The following is a 19,712-nucleotide window of genomic DNA, read 5'->3' on the forward strand; positions in this document are numbered from 1 at the left end:
GAAGCCCACCCAGGTCTAGGGGAGCTGCCGCCCCGCTGAACCCGCCGGGTCCTGCAAATTGCGCGGTGGCCCCTCCTGAGCTCACCAGCGCTCTCAGCTGCCCCCTGAGCTCGGCACCCCCGCACTGGGCCGGCGCGGCGCCCCTCGGACCCCCACCTGGGCGGGACCCTCCCTCAGGTGGTCCCCTCGAACCCCCACTCCCTGCCGCTGGGCGGACCCTCCTGCCGGCGCCCCTCCGCGGCGCCCCCGCCCACGCCCACGCCTACCGTTCCTAGCATGGGCGGGACGCTTCTGCCGGCGCCCCCTAGGACCTGTTGCCCGCCACCCACCCCCACCCGGGCGGACCCTCCCGCCCCCGCCTCCCCCTCCCCGCAGCCGGGCCTCACCGTCCTCCGGGGAGAACAGCACCAGGAAGCGGCCCGGGCTCCCGGGCCACGGGCGCACCTCGCACTCGCCGCCGCCAGACTTCCTGGAGCTCTGGAAGTACATCTGCAACTTGGTGCTCAGGTTCCGCGGGGGGTCGGGGCCCCAGGAGCCCTCGACCAGCAGCGGGAAGGAGCCGGGAGCGGCCATCCCGGCGCTGCGCCGCGGTCCGACTGCGGCGCCCGGCCTGGACCCGGCGGGTGCCCCGCGGCCCTTTCGGTTTCGTTTCCTGGAAACGGAACTTGCTGGAGACCTGTGATAGTCGCACCTAGGTCCGCCGCCGTGGTCACCCGGCCGCTTCGTTCGGGGCTCCGGCCGGGACCCCCCGCGTGCGGCACTGCGGGCCCCCAGACCCGCACGGACTCCGTCGGCCAAAGGCGAACTGGGGTCTCGCCAGCGAGACACAGGCCAGGCGAAATGTTCGCAAGGCTCAGGGACTGGTCGGGCGGGGCCTTTCTGAAGCATCTGAAGCTCGGAACCGACCTTGCTTCCCTCCCTTTGCACCCTGTTTTGATGCGTTAAAGACGAGAAGGAGAGGGAGCGGGCAGTCACGGTGGTTCTGGAGCCTTTGGGAGGCCGCGAGCACCCGAGGGGAGTTTAGTGTCCCGGGCTCAGAAAGCCGCGCGGGCTCCCGGGACCCTGGGGAAGGAGGCAGGTGTCCCCGCAAAGCCCAGCGCCCCCCGCCCGGTGGCATCTGGGGTGTGGCTCATTTTCAGGCTGCTTAAAGGAATGTGCACGGAGAAGGGCGGGTCTCCCCAACGCTGGGAGAAAGGGAGGGCAGGTGGAGATTGGGGCGTGGGAGAAATTGGAAGAATTCTTGGAGGCACCCGAGCCTCGGGAAGGGGCCCCTCTTCTCACTGCACCGGGAAGCAGAGAGGAGGTACAGAAACAGGCAGATCTGGTGGGGGGTGGGGGGACTTCCCCGCAGATGACTTTCTCCTTGAGGAAAGAGGCAGGCCTTTTCAGGGATCGCAGCGACTTCCCAGCAGGGTTGGAGTTTCATAACAACGTTGAAGCTAAATCTGCACATGGGAAGAGATGGAGTTTTCTGGACTTCTTATTCCGGGCCCAGAATAATGCTCCCCCAACCCCGCCCCTCTGCCCAGCTTTCCAATTGAGGACGGCATTCATCCTGAGGTCTGCACCGCCTCAGGGGATCCCAGAAGCGCACAGAAGGGCCAGCCAGCGCTTCCTCTCAGCCACCAGATGGCGCTATTTCCTTCGACCACAACTAAAATCAGCGTGCGCCTATTTGAGTTTGGGCCTTTTTAAAATATTTATTTTTTTAATTGAATCACTGTGAGATAGACCTTGAAAAGCTGTTCACGATTTTAGGTTTCAGTCACACAGGGTTCCATCACCCATTCCTCCACCAGAGTACATTTCCCTGCACCAGTGTCCTCGGGTTCCTTCCTATCACCCCCAACCCCCTGCCCCCCAGCCTGCCTCTATGGCAGACATTGTTCTTTCTCTCTGTCTCTGTTAGAGTTTGAAGATCTAGCACTGGTCAATCAAATTTTCTGTTTTTCCACACATATCAATTTACAGGAACTAAACCACTTGATTTATTTTTATTTGGGGGTTGGAGCCCCTCCAGGCTGTGTTCAGGACTTATTCCTGCCTCAGGAATCACTCCTGATGACCTTATGTGGTGCCAGGGATTGAAGCATGGTTGGCCATGTCCAAGGCAAGTGACTTATAGTGAGAACTTTAATTCACACTTTAGTCTTTTCCCCAAGGATTTGTTTAATTGTCATCAATATATCTTGTCAGGGCTAGAGCGATAGCACAGCAGTAGGGCGTTTGCCTTGCACGCAGCCAACATGGCCGACCAGAGTTCGATTCCTCCACCCCTCTCAGAGAGCCCGGCAAGCTACCGAGAGTATCTCGCCCTCACGGCAAAGCCTGGCAAGCTACCCGTGACATATTTGATATACCAAAAACAGTAACAACAAGTCTCACAATTTGTTATGAGATGTTACTGGTGCCCGCTCAAGCAAATCAATGAACAACGGGAGGACAGTGCTATAGAGCTATATCTTGTCACAGAAATCTGCTCATCATTCTTGCTTGGGTGGACCAGGAAGGAGCCATTAAAAGATCGGATGACAGGTCTTGAAAACCAAGGACAGAACATTCTGGAAGGAGTGGATTATTAAACATTACCAGCCTGTGAAGTTTCTGTCTTCCTTGCTACCTTGTTTAGACCGGCTTCAGTTGTTGACCTTGTGTCCCCCGCCCCCACAGTGTGTTTGCCCTTGCCCTCTCTCAGCCCTGCCTACTGACCAGGGCTAGATATCCAGCACCCCATATGGTCTCCAGAGCTCACTAAGAGTGATCTGTGAGCACAGATCCAGGAGTAAGATGTGAGCACAGTAAGATGTGCAGCCCCCGAGAAAGCAAAAAAAAAAAAACAGACCTCTGTGGCAGATTGAAAGCTGTGAGTGTGCCATCACCAAGTCCAGGGTAGAAAAGAGAGAAACAGCTACACAGTTGTATGTTCAGTCATGCAATAAATACATACAAATAACTCAAGCATAGGATAATAGTAGCAACCAATAAAATAATTAGGAAGTTGTAATTACATTTTAAAATATAATTTATTGGGGGAGGAGTAAATACCTGTATGTCGACTAAATGACCAAAGAAGTGAATCACGGGCCTTGGGGAGCCCTGAGATTTTAGGGAGAGATGAGGGGACTGTGAGGAAGGCTGGATAACTGCAATAGATTATTGGGGGGACTCTCAAACACTGACTTACCAGAGGGAGGGGGCAGTCAGCATGGACTAAACAGAGAGACTGTCCTTGGGAAACCAGGAGACACTGGGAATAGTGGTCCATAGTGGTAGAACTGGGGGAAGTGGACAGAGAGCTGACAACTGCAGATGCACCAGCAGCAGTCAAGGAGCTAGGGCTGAGGGGGAGATAAACTCTTGCCTCTGGGGTGCCTCAGGCCAGCAGATTATTCCCACAGTTGCTAGTTCATCTCTTGTCCAAGATGGGGACTGACAGCTTAGGCCGTGACTCCTGAAGCATGCAGCTAGAGTCCTAGTGGCAGGGGAGATTCAAGTATGAAACTTTGGAGCTGAGCAAGTCATACCTGCGACCTCCTTATAAGGATGCTCTGTTCTGCTTCTGGCCTTGGGGAGCATCTGTCCTAGCCACACCTGGGGCCACTGCTGGGTTTGTGCTCACACAGCAGCAGCATTTCTTAACTGGAGGCCATGTGACTTCTTGTGGATCCCCAGGATATTTCAAGAGGGCCACAGATGAAAATCTTATAAATGAGGGAGCATAGCATGAGATTAGGGTGACAACCAGTAGGATGAGGTAGGTGGCATGGAAAGGAAACAAGGTTGGTTGGGGATTACACTCTGAAAAAGGTTGAGAGACACTGACCTAGTGTTTCCTGCCTCTAGTCAGAGGCGAGAGAAGATGCACAGAACAGCTTGTGAGGCAGGCACTTTTCTGATTGATTGCATCTGGAGACCTGGACAGTCTCTCTTGCTGTGCCTGCCTGTGATCACTATTGACATAAAGCTCACACCCACCGTTCGGACATCACCCTTCTCCTCCTTAGCTGTCTAGCTTACAATAGCAGGTAGAGCTATACTCGGGTCGGATAACACATCTGATATAAAATTTTAACATGTGGAGGCTAAACAACAGTTATCTAAACAAACACTGAGTAAGTTAGAAAATTAAAGGAGAAATTAAAAAATACCCAGAGACAATGAAAGTTAAAAAAAATGTATCACAGTCTATAGGAATTGATATTAAGTTGAAAGTTAACATATGTATATTTATAGTTGTTACACTCGAGTTCTTTTTTAAATTTATTTTATACAGTAGTTCACAATATTTGATTACATTTAATATTCGGACACCACTCCTACCACCATTACACCTTCCCACCACTGTATTTTGAGGTTCCCATCCAAATCCCAATCTCTGCCCCAAAGCTGAACTGAAATAATTTATTTTGCATTGTTTATTATGAATAAACCGCTGAAAGTGCTTCAAAAACATTTTCTTTGAGGAAAGTGTGTGAAGACTGTTGTATTTCACATAGGGGCCATTGAGCCATTCTATAAGAGATCATTAACATGTTGTTAAAGGTTGAGCCTTATGAATGTGTATATATATATATATATATATATATATCTGTAAAAACTATTTCCCTATAGAATTGGTTACCTCTCCTTTAAACCCCATCAAATGTGCTGTGCTGCTCTTGGAATATTAATGGTGTGAGGTATGAGATGTCCAGGAATAGGTTCACTCATGGGTGAGGCTTGGCTTGAGCTTGTGAAGAATGGACATGGGCATGGAGCGGTTGAGATTTTGGCAGCTGGGGCTCCTAGCCTTGGGGCAGGGAGAGTCACCCGCCCTCCTCCAGGGTGCCCTGAATGAAACAGTCTGTTAAGGGGTCCAGTGGCATGGATATGGCCAGTCGTTTTATGCTTTCTTCTGAGAGAATTTATGAGTCCCTGCATCATGGCTGTTGAGATTATCTGGCGCCAGTCAGAGGTGGTTTGTGGGCGTGACTGCTAAGTTGTTGAAAACAGGGGGAGACGGGGGGAGTTCACCCACTCCCTGTTCCATTGAACTTGGAGTTTTCAGTCACAAATCCCACATACCTGGGTTTTCTGTGGATTCACTTATGGGTAAGGCTTGGCCCGAGTGTGTGGATAGCAGCTGTGAGCATGGTGGCGGTTGAGTTCTGGAGGGTTTTGGCTGCTGGGCTTGGGTTCCTTAGGGTGGGGCGGGGCCTCACTTACCCCCCTCTGAAAGCACTCCTTTTCATCAAAGTCTTTGATACATTCATCTTCACTGATACAAGAATATTGCTCCTTTATAATCAGATTCTGTATCCAGGAGAGGGCACTTTCCACACGTCAACACACACTTGAAAAACTGCCATTTCAGTTTGTTTTTCCAAAACCAAGGGATTGTTTTCTGGGAAAAATTATTTTGTATTGGCCAAATGTGCTATATTAAAAAAAAGGAATAAAGGTGAGGTTAGATCATTAAATTTTTCCTTACCATGGCACACATCTTTACCTTACTTATTTTATAACTGAAAGTTTACACTACCAAATCCTGTCCATCCATGTTGTTTACCTCCCATCTGTTTCCTCTGGAAGCCACCAACGTTTTCTCTGTATTTATGAGTTAACAGTTAATACTTAACTTATAAGTTAAGTCCTTTTTCCAAATCGTACACATAAGTGAAATAATACAATATTTGCCCTCTGTTAGACTTATTTCAGTTAGCATCATTCCTTCATGGTCCTTTCCATGGTCCTTTCCTATTGCTATAAATGACACGAATGACCCCTCTTCTTCTCTTCATTGTAATGTCATTACAACGTCCAGAGTCACATGCTTACTGAGGTCTTGCACATTTGGTTGTACTTGTTGTGGCATTAAGACTAACAATATCAGTTCTTGGGATTGAACTCTTTGCCTCAATCATGTAAAGCACACACTCTACAACTGAGCCACATCTTGGAACCCTTTAAAATGGATGAGTAATATTTTAGTTTATTTATACACACATCTGGGTGGAGGAGGCCCAGTCCCGATCTGAGCAGACTTGGAGATCTCAGCACCAGGACCCACGCACCTGGGTTTCTCTGCTGGTCTGCTGGTTCCTTCATGCGTGAGGCTCATCCGAGTGTGTGGAGAGTGGCCTTGAGCATGACTGTGGCTGGGTACCAGAGGTCTGTGGCTGCCAGGACTCTGTTCGGCTATGGGGAGGAAAACTCAACGCGCCCCCAGATCCCAGATGCTCCATTTTCCAGTAGCTAGACAGTTACACCCACAAACTGCCCCCAGTGCCATGAAATCCCATCAACAGCCAAGGTGCAGAGACTAAAGAACAAAGCTCCCAGCAGAAAGCGACACAGAGTCTCTTGCCCGTGAGCCAGGGTTTCTTCACCAGGGCCCCTCAGAGGGAGGCAGGTTGAGTTTCCCTCCCTGCCCTGAGCAGAGCTCCAGCAGCTGCAGACCTCCCATACCCAGCCACAGCCATGCTCAAGGTCACTCTTCACATACTCGGAGGAGCCTCATGCATGAAGTAACTGGCAGAGGAACCCAGATGCGTGGGTCCCAGGGCTGAGATCTCCAAGCCTGCTCAGATTGGGTCTGGGTCTCCTCCACCCAGATCCCCCATTTTCCAGTAGCTAGGCAGTTACACACACAAACGGCCCCCGGCGCCATGAAATCCCATCAACAGCCAAGATCCAGAGACTATAAAACGAAACTCCCACATATGGGCCGCACAACCTCTTATAGTCTCCTTCTTGAAGAACCTGGCAAGCTACCGAGAGTATCCTGTCTGCACAGCAGAGCCTGGCAAGCTCCCGTGGCATATTAGATATGCCAAATACAGTAACAATGATGTGTCTCATTCCCCTGACCCTGAAAGAGTCTCCAATGCAGCACCATTGTGAAGGACAAGTAAGGAGAGGCTGCTAAAATCTCAGGGCTAGGACAAATGCAGACGTTACTGGTGCCCGCTCAAGAAAACTGATGAATAACAGGATGACAATGATACAGTGATACACACATATGTAAACAGACATATAATGTCCTTTATCCTAACAGTGGGATAAATTTCTACTAGTGGAATTGTAGGCTCACATGACACTTCTTTTTGATTTTGAGAATGACAATGCTATTTTCCATGGAAGCTTCACTAATTTATGTTCCCACCCACAATGCACAAGGCATCCTTTGTTTAAAACCTCACCAACACTTATTATTTCTTATCTAGCTGATAATGGCTGTTATAGTGAGATCTGAGTATGGTTTTGGTTTGCATTTACTCCTTTTGTAATGTTACACACCCTTTTATGTATATGCTGACCATCTATAGGTCTCTTTATGAAAATGTTTATTCAAATCCACTGTCCATTTTTAAAAATTGAATCACTATGAGATACACAGTTACAAAACTTTCCATGATTTAGTTTTAGTCATACAATGTTCTAACACCCATCCCTCCAATGCCCATTTTTGAATCAGATTGTTGTTTATTGAGTAGTTTTATTTCTTACATATTTTGGATATTAATTCTTCATCAGATATATGATTTGTGATATATTCTCCTGTTTAGTAGGTTACCTTTCTAGTCTGAGTATAGTTTCTTTGCCATATCAAAGTACTTTAGTTAGCTGTAGTTCCACTTAGTTTTTGCTTTTGTTGTTTTTGATTTTGGTGTCAACTATGAATATCACTGCCATGACCAATCTCAGACTTACCCATTTTTTTCTGATCATTTTATGGTTTCTAGGCTTACATTTAAGTTGCAATCAAAAATAATTTTGAGAGAAAGAATGTGACTACACGTTAAAGTGCATGTCTTGTATGCTAGAATCACCAGCACTGAAAAAAAATCATCTGGTCGTGTGTGTGTGTGTGTGTGTGTGTAAGAGTTTTATTTAACTCTTTTGCATATGATTGTTTAGTTTTTCAACATTATTCATTGAAGAAAATTTCTTTTCCCTATTATATATATTTTTAGTTACTTTTTTAGGGCTGGAGCGATAGCACAGCGGGTAGGGCGTTCGCCTTACAAGCGGCCAACATGGCCGACCCGAGTTCGATTCCTCCGCCCCTCTCGGAGAGCCCGGCAAGCTACCGAGAGTATTCGATATGCCAGACACAGTAACAACAAAGTCTCCAATGGAGACGTTACTGGGCCCGCTCGAGCAAATCGATGATCAATGGGAGGGCCTTTACCTTTACCTTTAGATATAGATTGTTGTGGAGAAACCTGAGGTCCTTCCCTTTGTTTCATGCTGGCATAAAATATTTCTAGTAATTGAGGTTGAAACAAAACAACTTTAACTTTTTTCATGGACCGAACAGAACTCTTCATGATAAAGTCTTCAATGGCATCAATGATGGATTCAGCAACTTTGACTGGATCTTGATTGGCTTGTCCTGAAGAACCAAAAAATACAAATATTTAGAAAAGGAAGACCTACCTATAAAGAGCTGAAAAATAAATTTGTGGCTTCATTATTCATAGAAAAATGTCCATGCCTCAACACTTCCATCATGGTATTTTTTTTTTCCTAATAAGACAGCATAAAACATTTCTAAGGTCCTAGATGCAACGGGAGTTTTGTTTCAGGATGGAAGGAAGTCAACAACCTGACAATGAATACTCATAGCCCTAACTTTGTTGTGTGATGTCTATATATGCTCTGTGCAGTGCTTACTAGCTGGTGGTGTTCTTTTGAGTTTGGGAGTTGAAGATAGTATTTCTTGCATCATTAGTGTTCCAAATGTATCCTTAAAAAGCAAAAGATGCTGATTTATGTTGCAAGATTATGAGCTATAAAGAATATACATATTATTTTTTTTGCTGTTATAATTTGACTTTTTCTTGAATTTTATATCTTAGATGTATTTAAAGGATATATTTAAATTAACCTAGAGTAACACCAGGAATAATGATCTTTATCTGGTTGCACACTAGTTATACATGAGCTTTCAGGAAGAATTTGCTTCTTCACACAGTGAGTTTTTTTTTTTTTAAATCAACTAGAAGAGTTCAAGCTTGCCCCATAAACATGTTCTATTTTCATCATGTTCCATATATATTTTCACACCAATGTCTTAAGTGAGATCATCATAAATCTTAAGAAAATCAATGGAAGAAATCCTATATCAGTGGGTGCTGACCAAGTCTCATGGAAGGAATTTAGCGTGAATGTCCCTTGACTAACTGGTCTGATCAACTTAGGATTCATCTGATTTTTCCTGCTTTCTTTCTCTACCATTATTACAGAAAGAGCAGGCTTCTTTGACAAGTCATTGGAGACAACTATGCCTCCCCACCGAGCAAACCAAGACAATTTATTTGTTTATTTAGATTAGATGGTCATGGGAAGAAGGAAATTCTCTCTTTCAAAAATGTGGTGTTCTTCTGGGAATATATCTCGAGGATGCAAAAATGCACAGTAGAAATGGCATATGTACCTATATGTTCATTGCAGCACTATTCACAGTAGCCAAAATCTGGAAAGAACCCAAGTGCCCTAGAACATATGACTGGTTAAAGAAACTTTGGTACATCTACACAATGGAATACTACACAGCTGTCAGGAGAGATGAAGTCATGAACTTTGCTTATAAATGGATAGACATGGAGAGTATTATGCTAAGTGAAATGAGTCATAAAGAGAGGGACAGACATAGAAGGACTGCACTCATTTGTGGAGTATAAAACAACATAACATGAGGCTGACACCTAAGGATAGTAGATACACAGGACAGGAAGATTACTGGAAGTCAGCCTCGTGAACAAAGGGGAGAAGACAGCTGGAATAGAGAAGGGATCACTAAAAAAATGATGGCTTGAGGAACCGGTCGGGATGGGAGATATGTGCTGAAAGTAGATGAAGGACCAAGCATGATAACCTCTCAGTGTCTGTATTGCAAACAATAATGCCCAAAAGTAGAGACAAAGTTTTTGCAGGAGTGCATTTACATTTTCCTTATTTTTCAACAATAATTTTTAAATTATCTTATTTAAACATTTTATACTAAGCATCTATAGGTGATTTACAATTCAGTTTATAGTGATGTTTCAGGCTGTCATACCACGCCCTCTACCATATGTCAGCATCCCTCCAACCTGTCCCTCGGTCACCTCTCATCCCTGCCTCTCACCACAACCAACTCAGTTGGTAGCCGACTCTCAGGGTCTGTAATCATTGACCATTTTATTTGGTTTTGGGGGCGATCACACCTCCTGCCTGTGTTCAGGACTTGCTCCTGGCTCTGTAGTCAAGCATCACTTCTGGTAGAGCTCAGGGGAACCTATGTGATGCTGGGGATTGAACTTGGATTAACAACATGCAAGGCAAGCACTTTACACGCTTTAGTATTTCTCCAAACCCACACGGGCTATTTTTTTATTCTCCTACTGTTGTTTTATACCCTACATATGAGAGATATTATTTGGAATTAATTCTTCCTTGAGTCACTTAATTCATCCTCATGTGCACATAGCATCAGTTTAGTTCTCATATCAGCAACCTGCAAGATTTAATCTTTTCTTACAGTTTAGTAGCATTCCAGGGTTTCTTTATACATTCATCTGTTCTTAGGCACTTGGGTCGTTTCCAGATCTTGACTATTTTGAACAGCACTGAAATAAACATTAGAGTGCAAATACCCTTTTGAATTAATGTTTTTGTGCCCTTGGGGCAGACGACAAGAAGTAGCATTGGTGGAAGTTCAACTTAATTAACTTTTAGCTTTTTGAGAAGTCCCCATAATGCTTTTTCCATGGAGGCTAATCCACATGCCACTCCAACCAAGAGTTGATGAGGTTCTCTTTTTCCTACATCCCTGTCAGCAATGGTTATTCTTTTCTTTTTGATATATGTCAAACTCACTGGTGTGATAAAATATTTTATTGTCATTTTTATTTTCCTGATAGGTGATAAAGAGCCTTTTTTCCATATACCTCTTGACTACTTTATGCAGTCTGTGCCTTTTCTGTTTATTGACATTTTGGTTATAGCATGTCTTGATGTTGTTAAGTTTATTTTGCTTGCAATTCTGGACGTTTTGTATCAGTGCATAAATCTCCTCACACTGGAGTTCTTGGTTATTAACTTTTCCATATGTAATCCTTTCCCTTTTCTCTTTCTTCTCCATTAAGAATTTCTATGATTTGGAAGTACTCTTGCTATCGTCCAGTAAATCAGTTGTAATCACTTGTTCATTGATTTGCTCAAGCGGGCGCCAGTAACGTCTCCATTCAACACATGCTAGTGTACCCCAATGGCATCTGCTCACTCCAGGAACACAAAGAACATCAAACTCTTTACTCAGGGTCTTGATTAAGGAGTTTGACCATCTTGTAGGTGGGTGACCAAGTGTTCTTTTGATGTCCTGTGGAATCCAGTTGGTAACGGCTCTAGTCCAGCAGTCATCTCCAAATAGTATTATCGTACACACTGGCAAATGAGGCAGCATCTCTGATCTTCCATCGTTGATGGAGGTCGGAACTCCAGATTCCTTCTCTCACTTGAGTTAAGCGTGATACTCCAAGCATAGCTCTTTCGATTCCTCTTTGGGTGATCTGAAAAGCATTCTCATTCTGTTTTTGTAGGGCCCAGGTCTTTGAGGCGTATGTTAGTGCAGCAAGAATAGTGTTGTCGAAAAGATGTATTCAGAGCCGGAGATGTTCATTCCATTGAGAGCAAATGGAACATCAGGAACTAGTTTATTTTTCATGAACATTGTCTTGGTGAGATTCAGCTGCATTTTGACCTTTCTACACTCATGGTCGAAGTCGGCCAGCATTTGTGCTGCTCTGCTAATGTTTGGTGTTATTAGAATGATATCAGCAAAGTGGAGGTAGTGTAGTTGCCGACTGTCTATCTTCACTCCCATTTTTTCCCATTCCAGTTGTTTCATGATATTCTCAAGGATGGCACTGGAGAGTTTTGGTGAAACGGTATTGCCCTGCCGAACCCCTCTCTTTATGTCAATGATCACTTCTTGTAGAATGATGAAATCCTGGTGGTGAATACGTAATACAGCTCACGAAGGATCCTGATGTACTGAGTTGGAATGCCCTTTTTGGCTAGGGCTTTTATGACTGCTTCAGTCTCAACAGAATCAAAGGGCTTCTTTATATCGATGAACATTAGACAGAGCGGCATCTTGAACTCTCGCGAAACCTCAATGAGCTTGGTAACCGTGTGGATATGGTCGATTGTGTTGAATCCTTTTAGGAATTGCTCACATGATTGTCCTTCATCTAATGTTCTGCCTATTCTATTCAGGATGAGTCCAGTGACCAACTTGTAGACGACGGACAACAGACAGATTGGGCAATAGTTGCCAATGTCATGGATGTCTCCCTTCTTGTATAACAGAATGGTCCTGCTGAATTTCCATTGGGATGGAACCATGCATTCAGATAGGTAGTGTGTGAAGAGCTGAGCCAATGTATTGATGAGTACTGGCGGTAGATTCTTCAGGTGTTTGGGTCTGACCTCGACTGGGTGCTGTACGCTTCTTTACCAACGAAATAGCGTGTCGGATTTCAAAAGGGATAACATTGGAAACGACATATCCATCCTGCGGAATTTGGTATGTGGACAGGTAGACTTGGCTATTGAAGAGATCTGAGTAGAAGTCATGGATAATCTACTCCGTTGCGCTTCTGGAAGATCTGATAGATCCATCAGGATGTCGGGGGGCAGTCATCTTGGTCTTATAGTTGGTGATTGTTGCAAATACTTTTCCTGGCTTCTGCCATATGAACCAGCACTGCTGCTCTTCTCTCTTTGAGGTCTTCCTTTATCGCTTCTCTTCACAGCTTTTCAAGCTTGGACGTTTGCTTGTGATTGCATGAGGCTCCTGCTGAACCATGTTGGCAAATGAGCTCGAGTTTCCAACTGTTTGTGACTTTCCCACTCTTGGTATTGCTTGCACAGTCATGGAAGTGCTGAACCAGTCAATCGTATTCCTCGTCAATGCTGTCAACAATGGTATCTTTACATGTTGCTGCAATAGTGCTAAAGAGCTCCCAGTTGGTGGTCGTTCTGGGAGTTCTCTTCTTAAAATTTGCAGCCTTTTCTCCCTGCTCCATGAAGTAAAATTTTATATGAAGGAGACGGTCTTCCAATCCTGTTTGGAATTTTGGGACAACAACGACATCAGTCCGGCAAAACTGTCCATTGAATATGATGTGGTCAATTTTATTGTGGAACTGTCCACTGTCCCATGTCCAACGTTTAGATTTGGCCTTCTAGAACTGTGAGTTACCATGGATGGTCTTGGTCGGCATGATGAACTCAGTCTCTCACCCTGTTTATTCCATTCTAGGCCACTGGTTCTGATGTGGAGTTCTTCAGGCGACCTTCTCAGTCAATTAAATATGTTAACATTTCCTCACTAGAGATGTCTTTCCCTGTGTATCTCATGGTAATTCAATTTTTTAAAAATGTCTTTTATATTACTACTTCTCTATTGAAGATGTTATGTGCCTTTTTTTAAGGTCATTAATTTGATTTTTCAGTTTTTTCTATTCTGCTGATGAGTCCTATTATATTCTTTAGATACTTTTATTTCTGATAGGATATCTTTATTTATTAATAATAATTTATTTCATTATTAAAGTCAATTGACCCTCTCTTCAAGGTTATTTCCTCAGCTCAGTAAACACAGGAGTGTTCTTGCTGTCAATTCATTCTCAGGCATCTGGGCAGTTCTGGTGTATTTGAGGAGTTTCCTGGGTATCTGTTCCACCCGTTGATGAAGCTGAATTTTATTATTCCCCCCATTATTCCTGCTGCTTTGTGGAATCTGAAATTGAAGCTCTAGTTTCAGGTATTATAAGAAATAATCTGGTAGTTCCTGCCATGATACTAGATGAGGGCCCATATGTCTACTGATTTCTTGCAGCCGTGAATGACTTGTTAGAACATATTAAATACAAGATAAAACTGATATTTGATCATGTAAGCATTTAATATTCGTGCATACCTAGATGACAACGGTGACTTTTGACATCAGTGCCCTGTAGTTACTAGGACACCAAAAAACTAGTTGGCTTGGATCTGGTCCAGGGTTTACAATTTCTGGTGTCTTGCAGTTGATGTGACACCACAGTTCACCTGACTTGAACAGTAACTTTAGACTGTGGTGATGTGTGCCCAATAGTGATTATACTTATATTTCTAGTGATTAAACTTATATTTCTAACTAAGAGGGAATTTTTGCATTTGCCACTAAGTTTGGGGGGTTTCTAATTATAGTTTTCCCATACTGTCTTGAGTACTTTTTCTTTGTTGGGAGATCTGTTGTATCATTCATTAAACCTCTCACCATGGTCAGTTTGACATCATCTGAGAAGTTGTAGAGCTGGTAGGTACTAGAAAATCTTTTTGGACCATTGATTTTGACTGCTGTGTTTTTTGTGAGCCCCTCCTATTTTTCATTGTGTCTAATGTGCAGGGAAGCTGGAGGAGAGGGTCTGATTTTGTGAAGGTTGGGTAGCAATGGAAGGTTGTCAAACAAATCAGCAATGTTTTCCTGCTATCACAGTTCCTACCGTCTTATTTTTGCCCTATTCAATCTTTGGGTTAGAGCCGCTAGAATATCAGAACCATTTTTTCTTCTTTCCAGAATAGACTCTTTTGGAGACTACATACATGCTTGCTCTGAGATTCATTTTGGGAGGTTGTATGGTCTTTGACTTCACCTGAAGCTACTTATAGCTTTGGCATGATGGTGGGTTGATTTCTTTCTTGTTTCTGAAGCTGTACTCACAACTGAAATTATCAGCCTAACATCCAATCTCCCTCTCAAGGCATTCTGTGAGTAGAGATTCAAAAACACTGTGGGTAAATTCACAGTTTACTATTTTCTCTGGGGGCCTTTCTATTCCCTATGACACTGCTTTCACTTTTTCATTCATTCATTCATTCATCATCCTGTTATTCGTCGATTGCCTCGAGCAGGCCCCAGTAACGTCTCTTTCATCCTAGCACTGATTATATTCAGGCTCTTTAGGAGAATGAGACCCATCATTGTTATTGGTATTTGGCATATTTGGTACGATATGGGGAGTTTGCCAGACTCTGCCCTGTGGGCAGGCTACATTCGATAGCCTGCAAGTTTGTCCAAAGTAGGAATGAGATAATAAGATGTCATAAAAAGATGTCCTGAAAAGACGCATTCGCGGCCTCGCGGTTCCGGGAGCTGGATTTTATAGTCTCTGAGTCTTGGCCGTTGATGGGATTACATGGCGCCAGGGGGCCAGGTGGTGGGTGTGACCCCCGCCTACTGGAATTTGGAGGATCTGGGTGGAGGATACTCGACTCCAATGCGAGTAGGCTTGGAGATCTTGGCCCCGGAACCCGCATGGATTTGTCCCTCTGTCAGTACCTTCAGGAGTGCGGAGAGTGTCTCAGCATGGTGGTGGCTGGTCCTGGACGTCTTCGGCTGCTGGAGCCCTGGTCAGGGCGGGGAGGAAAGCTCAACCCGCTCCCCTCCAAGGGGCCCCGGCGAGGAACAGTTAGGCACGGGGGCAGGAGACTGCACTGTTCTCGTCCGGGAGCTGGATTTTATAGTCTCTGAGTCTTGGCCGTTGATGGGATTACACGGCGCCAGGGGGCCAGGTGGTTGGTGTGACCCCCGCCTACTGGAATTTGGATGATCTGGGTGGAGGATGCTGGACTCCAATCCGAGTAGGCTTGGAGATCTCGGCCCCGGAACCCGCGTGGATTTGTCCCTCTGCCAGTACCTTCAGGTGTGCGGAGAGTGGTCTCAGCATGGTGGTGACTGGTCCTGGAGGTCTTCGGCTGCCGGAGCCCTTGTCAGGGCGGGGAGGAAAGCTCAAAAAGCTCCCTTCCAAGGGGCCCCGGCGAGGAATAGCCAGGCATGGGGGGAGGAGACTGCACTGTTCTCGTCCGGGAGCTGGATTTTATAGTCTCTGAGACTAGAACAGTCTCACCATGCTGAGACCACTCTCCGCACACCTGAAGGTACTGGCAGAGGGAAAAATCCACGCTGGTTCTGGGGCCGAGATCTCCAAGCCTACTCGGATTGGAGTCGAGGATCCTCCATACTATGAGTATAATAGTCCATGAATGATAGCACTGTCCTCCCGTTGTTCATTGATTTGCTTGAGTGGGCACCAATAACGTTTCCATTGTGAGACTTGTTACTGTTTTTGGCATATCAAATATGCCACTGGGAGCTTTCCAGGCTCTGCCATGTGTGTGGGATACTCTTGGTAGATTGCTGGGCTCTCTGAGAGGGATGGAGAAATTGAACATGGGTCATCAACGTGCAAGACAAACGCCCTACCCGCTGTGCTATTGTTCCAGTCATGAAGGATATTTGGATGAATGGTAGAAAACTGCAGCAGCAATTAAAAAAATATCATTGATTTGTAGAAGGAGGACCCAAAAGTGAAGGCTAAAATTATTAAGGTTAAGTTGCTGGAGCATATAGAATAAAAGTGAGAGGACTAATAAGTAGTTTGCTGAGCAATAGAACTATCAATACAGTACTGAGAATGCATTATCTCAGATTAATTCTGACACTAATCACCATGATTCCATTTCAGGCCTGAGATGGTTTGCCTCCTGAGAGAGCTCCCCAAGGTGGACCAAGTAAGACTGCTTCATCGTAAACATGACTCATCTTCTTAGGGAATCACTTAATCACTTAACTTCCCGTTAGTCGTCGATTTGCTCGAGCGGGCACCAGTAACGTCTCCATTTGTCCCTGTCGCGTGCTAGTGTAGCCCAATGGCATCTGTTTGCTCTGGAAACATGAAGAGCCTCAAACCGATCGTTCATGATCTTCACGAAGAAGTCTGACCATCTGGTAGGTGGGCGGCCACGCGGTCTTTTGACATCCTGTGGAATCCAGTCAGTAACAGCTCTAGTCCAGCGGTCATCGTTAAATCTCATTACATGACCAGCCCATCTGATTTTTGACACCTTGGCAAATGAGACAGCGTCCCTGATTCTTGATCGTCGATGGATGTCGGAACTCCGGATTTTTTCTCTCATTTGAGTGAAACGTGATATTCCAAGCATAGCCCTTTCTATTCTTCTTTGGGAGACCTGAATAGCATTCTCATCCTGTTTGCATAGGGCCCAGGTCTCTGAGGCATATGTTAATGCAGGAAGAACAGTGGAATCAAAGAGATGTGCCTGGAGCCGGAGGTTCTTCGTCCTCTTAGCTATTTCTTCAACGTTCTTGAAGGCGTTCCAAGCCGCTCTCTTCCTCCTGCGCAGTTCGGGTGCCAGGTCATTCATCATGTTGACTTCTCGACCTAGGTACACATAGCTGTTGCATTCGGAGATGGTCGTTCCGTTAAGAGCAAATGGGGCATCAGGAACGAGGCTGTTTCTCATAAACATTGTCTTCGTAAGATTCAGCTGTAGTCCTAACTTTCCACACTCACGGTCAAAGTCGGCCAGCATTTGTGCCACTTGGCTGATGTTTGGTGTTATTAAAACAATGTCATCAGCAAACCAGAGGTGGTGTAATTGCCGACCATCTATCTTCACTCCCATTCCTTCCCATTCCAGTTGTCGCATGATGTTCTTGAGGGTGGCACTGAAGACTTTCGGTGAAATGGTATCACCCTGCCGGACCCCTCTCTTGACATCAATGATCACTTCTTTGTAGAATGGTGAGATCCTGGTAGTGAATCCACAATACAGCTAACAGAGGATCTTGATGTATTGGGCTTGAATGCCCTGATTGGCTAGGGCTTCAATGACCGCTCCAGTCTCAACAGAATCAAAGGCCTTCTTTAAATCGATGAACGTTAAACAGAGCGGCATCTTGAACTCCCGAGAAACCTCAATGAGTTTGGTTATTGTGTGGATATGGTCGATGGTGCTGAATCCTTTGCGGAACCTGGCTTGCTCGCATGGTTGTCCTTCATCTAGTGTTCTGCCAATCCTATTTAGGATGACTCGAGTGAACAACTTGTAGATGACAGACAATAGGCAGATAGGGCGATAGTTGCCAATGTCATGGATGTCTCCCTTCTTGAACAGTAGTACGGTCCTGCTGGCTTTCCATTGGGGCGGAACCTTGCATTCAGACAGGTAGTGAGTGAAGAGCCGAACCAGTGTATTGATGAGTACTGATGGCAGGTCCTTCAGGTGTTCAGGTCTGACCTTGTCTGGGCCGGGTGCTGTTTGTTTCTTTACCGACAAAATGGCGTGTAGGATTTCGGAAGGGAGAACATTGGGAATGACATATCCATCCTGTGGAATTTGGTATGTTGGCAAGTGGACCTGGCTATCAAAGAGATTTGAGTAGAAGTCATGGATAATCTTCTCCATTGTCGTTCTGGAGGATGGGATGGATCCATCAGGACGTCGGAGGGCAGTCATCTTGGTCTTGTAGTTGGTGAAGGACAGGCGGGCGTAACGAATACTTTTCCCAGCTTCTGCCGCATCTACCAGTACTTCTGCTCTTCTCTCTTTGAGGTCTTCCTTGATCACATCTCTGCACTGCTTTGCGAGCTCAGATGTTAGCTTGCGGTTGCCTGAGGCATGCGCCAAACCACGCTGGCGAATTAGCTCGAGTTTTTGAAGACAGGTGTTTTTTTGTGGGTATCTCTCTCTTGGCGTTCCTCGCACATTCATGGAGGTGCTGAACCAGTCAATCGTATTCCTCGTCAATGTTGTCAACAATGCATCTTCCCATGTTGCCGCAATAGTGCCAAAGAGTTCCCAGTTGGTGGTTGTTCTGGGAGTTCTCTTTTTGAACTTTGCAGCCCTTTCTCCCCGCTCTGTGAAGTAGAATTTTGCTCGAAGGAGACGGTGGTCTGATCCCGTTCAGAATTTTGGGACAACAGCGACATTGGTCAGGCAAAACCATTGATTGAATATGATGTGGTCTATTTCGTTGTGGAATCGTCCACTGGGAGACTTCCATGTCCAACATTTAGATTCTGCCTTCTGGAACTGTGAGTTACCATGGATGGTCTTGGTCGACATGATGAATTCGGACAGTCTCTAACCCTGTTCGTTCCATTCTAGGCTATGGGTCCCGATGTGAAATTCTTCAGCTGATCTTCTCGGTCCTATCTTGTCATTAAAATCACCCACGATGATCTTGTAGAAGGTGTGGTCTTCTTTATAGAACTTCTCCAGCTCCATGTAGAACTTCTCGATTTCTCTTTCATCATAATGAGATGTTGGTGCGTAGACAACGAAGATAGAAACTGCAGGCAGTGAGCCACATCTATTCAAATGTAAACGTCCAATTCGGGTTGTTAGGCATTGGAATGAATCAATGCTCTTGGCCAAGTTTGTGTTGACAAGGACACCAACGCCTCCGACACCTCTTTTATCGCAAGTTCTGAGGAACAATTCTTCTCCAGTGTCGAAAACGGCATGGTGAGTTTCGTGCCTTCTTGTCTCGGTCAGACCAATGATGTTGTACTTGATCATTCACGCTTGTACCATCAGGTCCTCGATGGATGTATCTGATGCTAGCGTACGAGCATTGAAAGTACAGACGATCATTTTTGTCTTCCTTCTCTGTGGCAGCCTAGTTCGGCCTTGAGATTTTGTCAGCCTCTCCTTTCTCATCCTTCTCAGTGCTGCCATGTCGGTGAAGCCTTCAGGATCAGGTGAATGAGACCAGTTGTAGTTACTGATTTTGGCATATCGAATACACAACGGATAGCTTGCCTCCACTACCCAGCCATCACCACACTCCAGGATGCTTTCCGGACCCATGTGGCAGCTCCAGCCGA

The 19,712-nt window shown here is 45.4% G+C and overlaps 2 protein-coding genes across 2 annotated transcripts in view; both read right to left on the reverse strand.

The window, feature by feature from the left end:
• LOC130035171 (protein mono-ADP-ribosyltransferase PARP14-like) overlaps positions 1-573 on the reverse strand; it is a 62,903-nt gene extending 62,330 nt beyond the window's left edge. Inside the window, exon 1 of the mRNA XM_056126709.1 lies at positions 387-573. Coding sequence (XP_055982684.1) covers positions 387-573 — 187 coding nt within the window. The remainder of the gene's footprint in view (positions 1-386) is intronic.
• Positions 574-4,488: 3,915 nt separating this feature from the next.
• Positions 4,489-19,712, reverse strand: part of LOC130035000 (protein mono-ADP-ribosyltransferase PARP14-like) — a 54,321-nt gene continuing 39,097 nt past the window's right edge. The window contains 5 exon segments of the mRNA XM_056126491.1: positions 4,489-4,512; positions 5,206-5,324; positions 5,327-5,383; positions 6,163-6,192; positions 8,174-8,377. Coding sequence (XP_055982466.1) covers positions 4,489-4,512; positions 5,206-5,324; positions 5,327-5,383; positions 6,163-6,192; positions 8,174-8,377 — 434 coding nt within the window.

Source organism: Sorex fumeus, unplaced genomic scaffold, assembly GCF_029834395.1.
Source record: "Sorex fumeus unplaced genomic scaffold, SorFum_2.1 ptg000063l, whole genome shotgun sequence".
NCBI lineage: Eukaryota > Metazoa > Chordata > Mammalia > Eulipotyphla > Soricidae > Sorex > Sorex fumeus.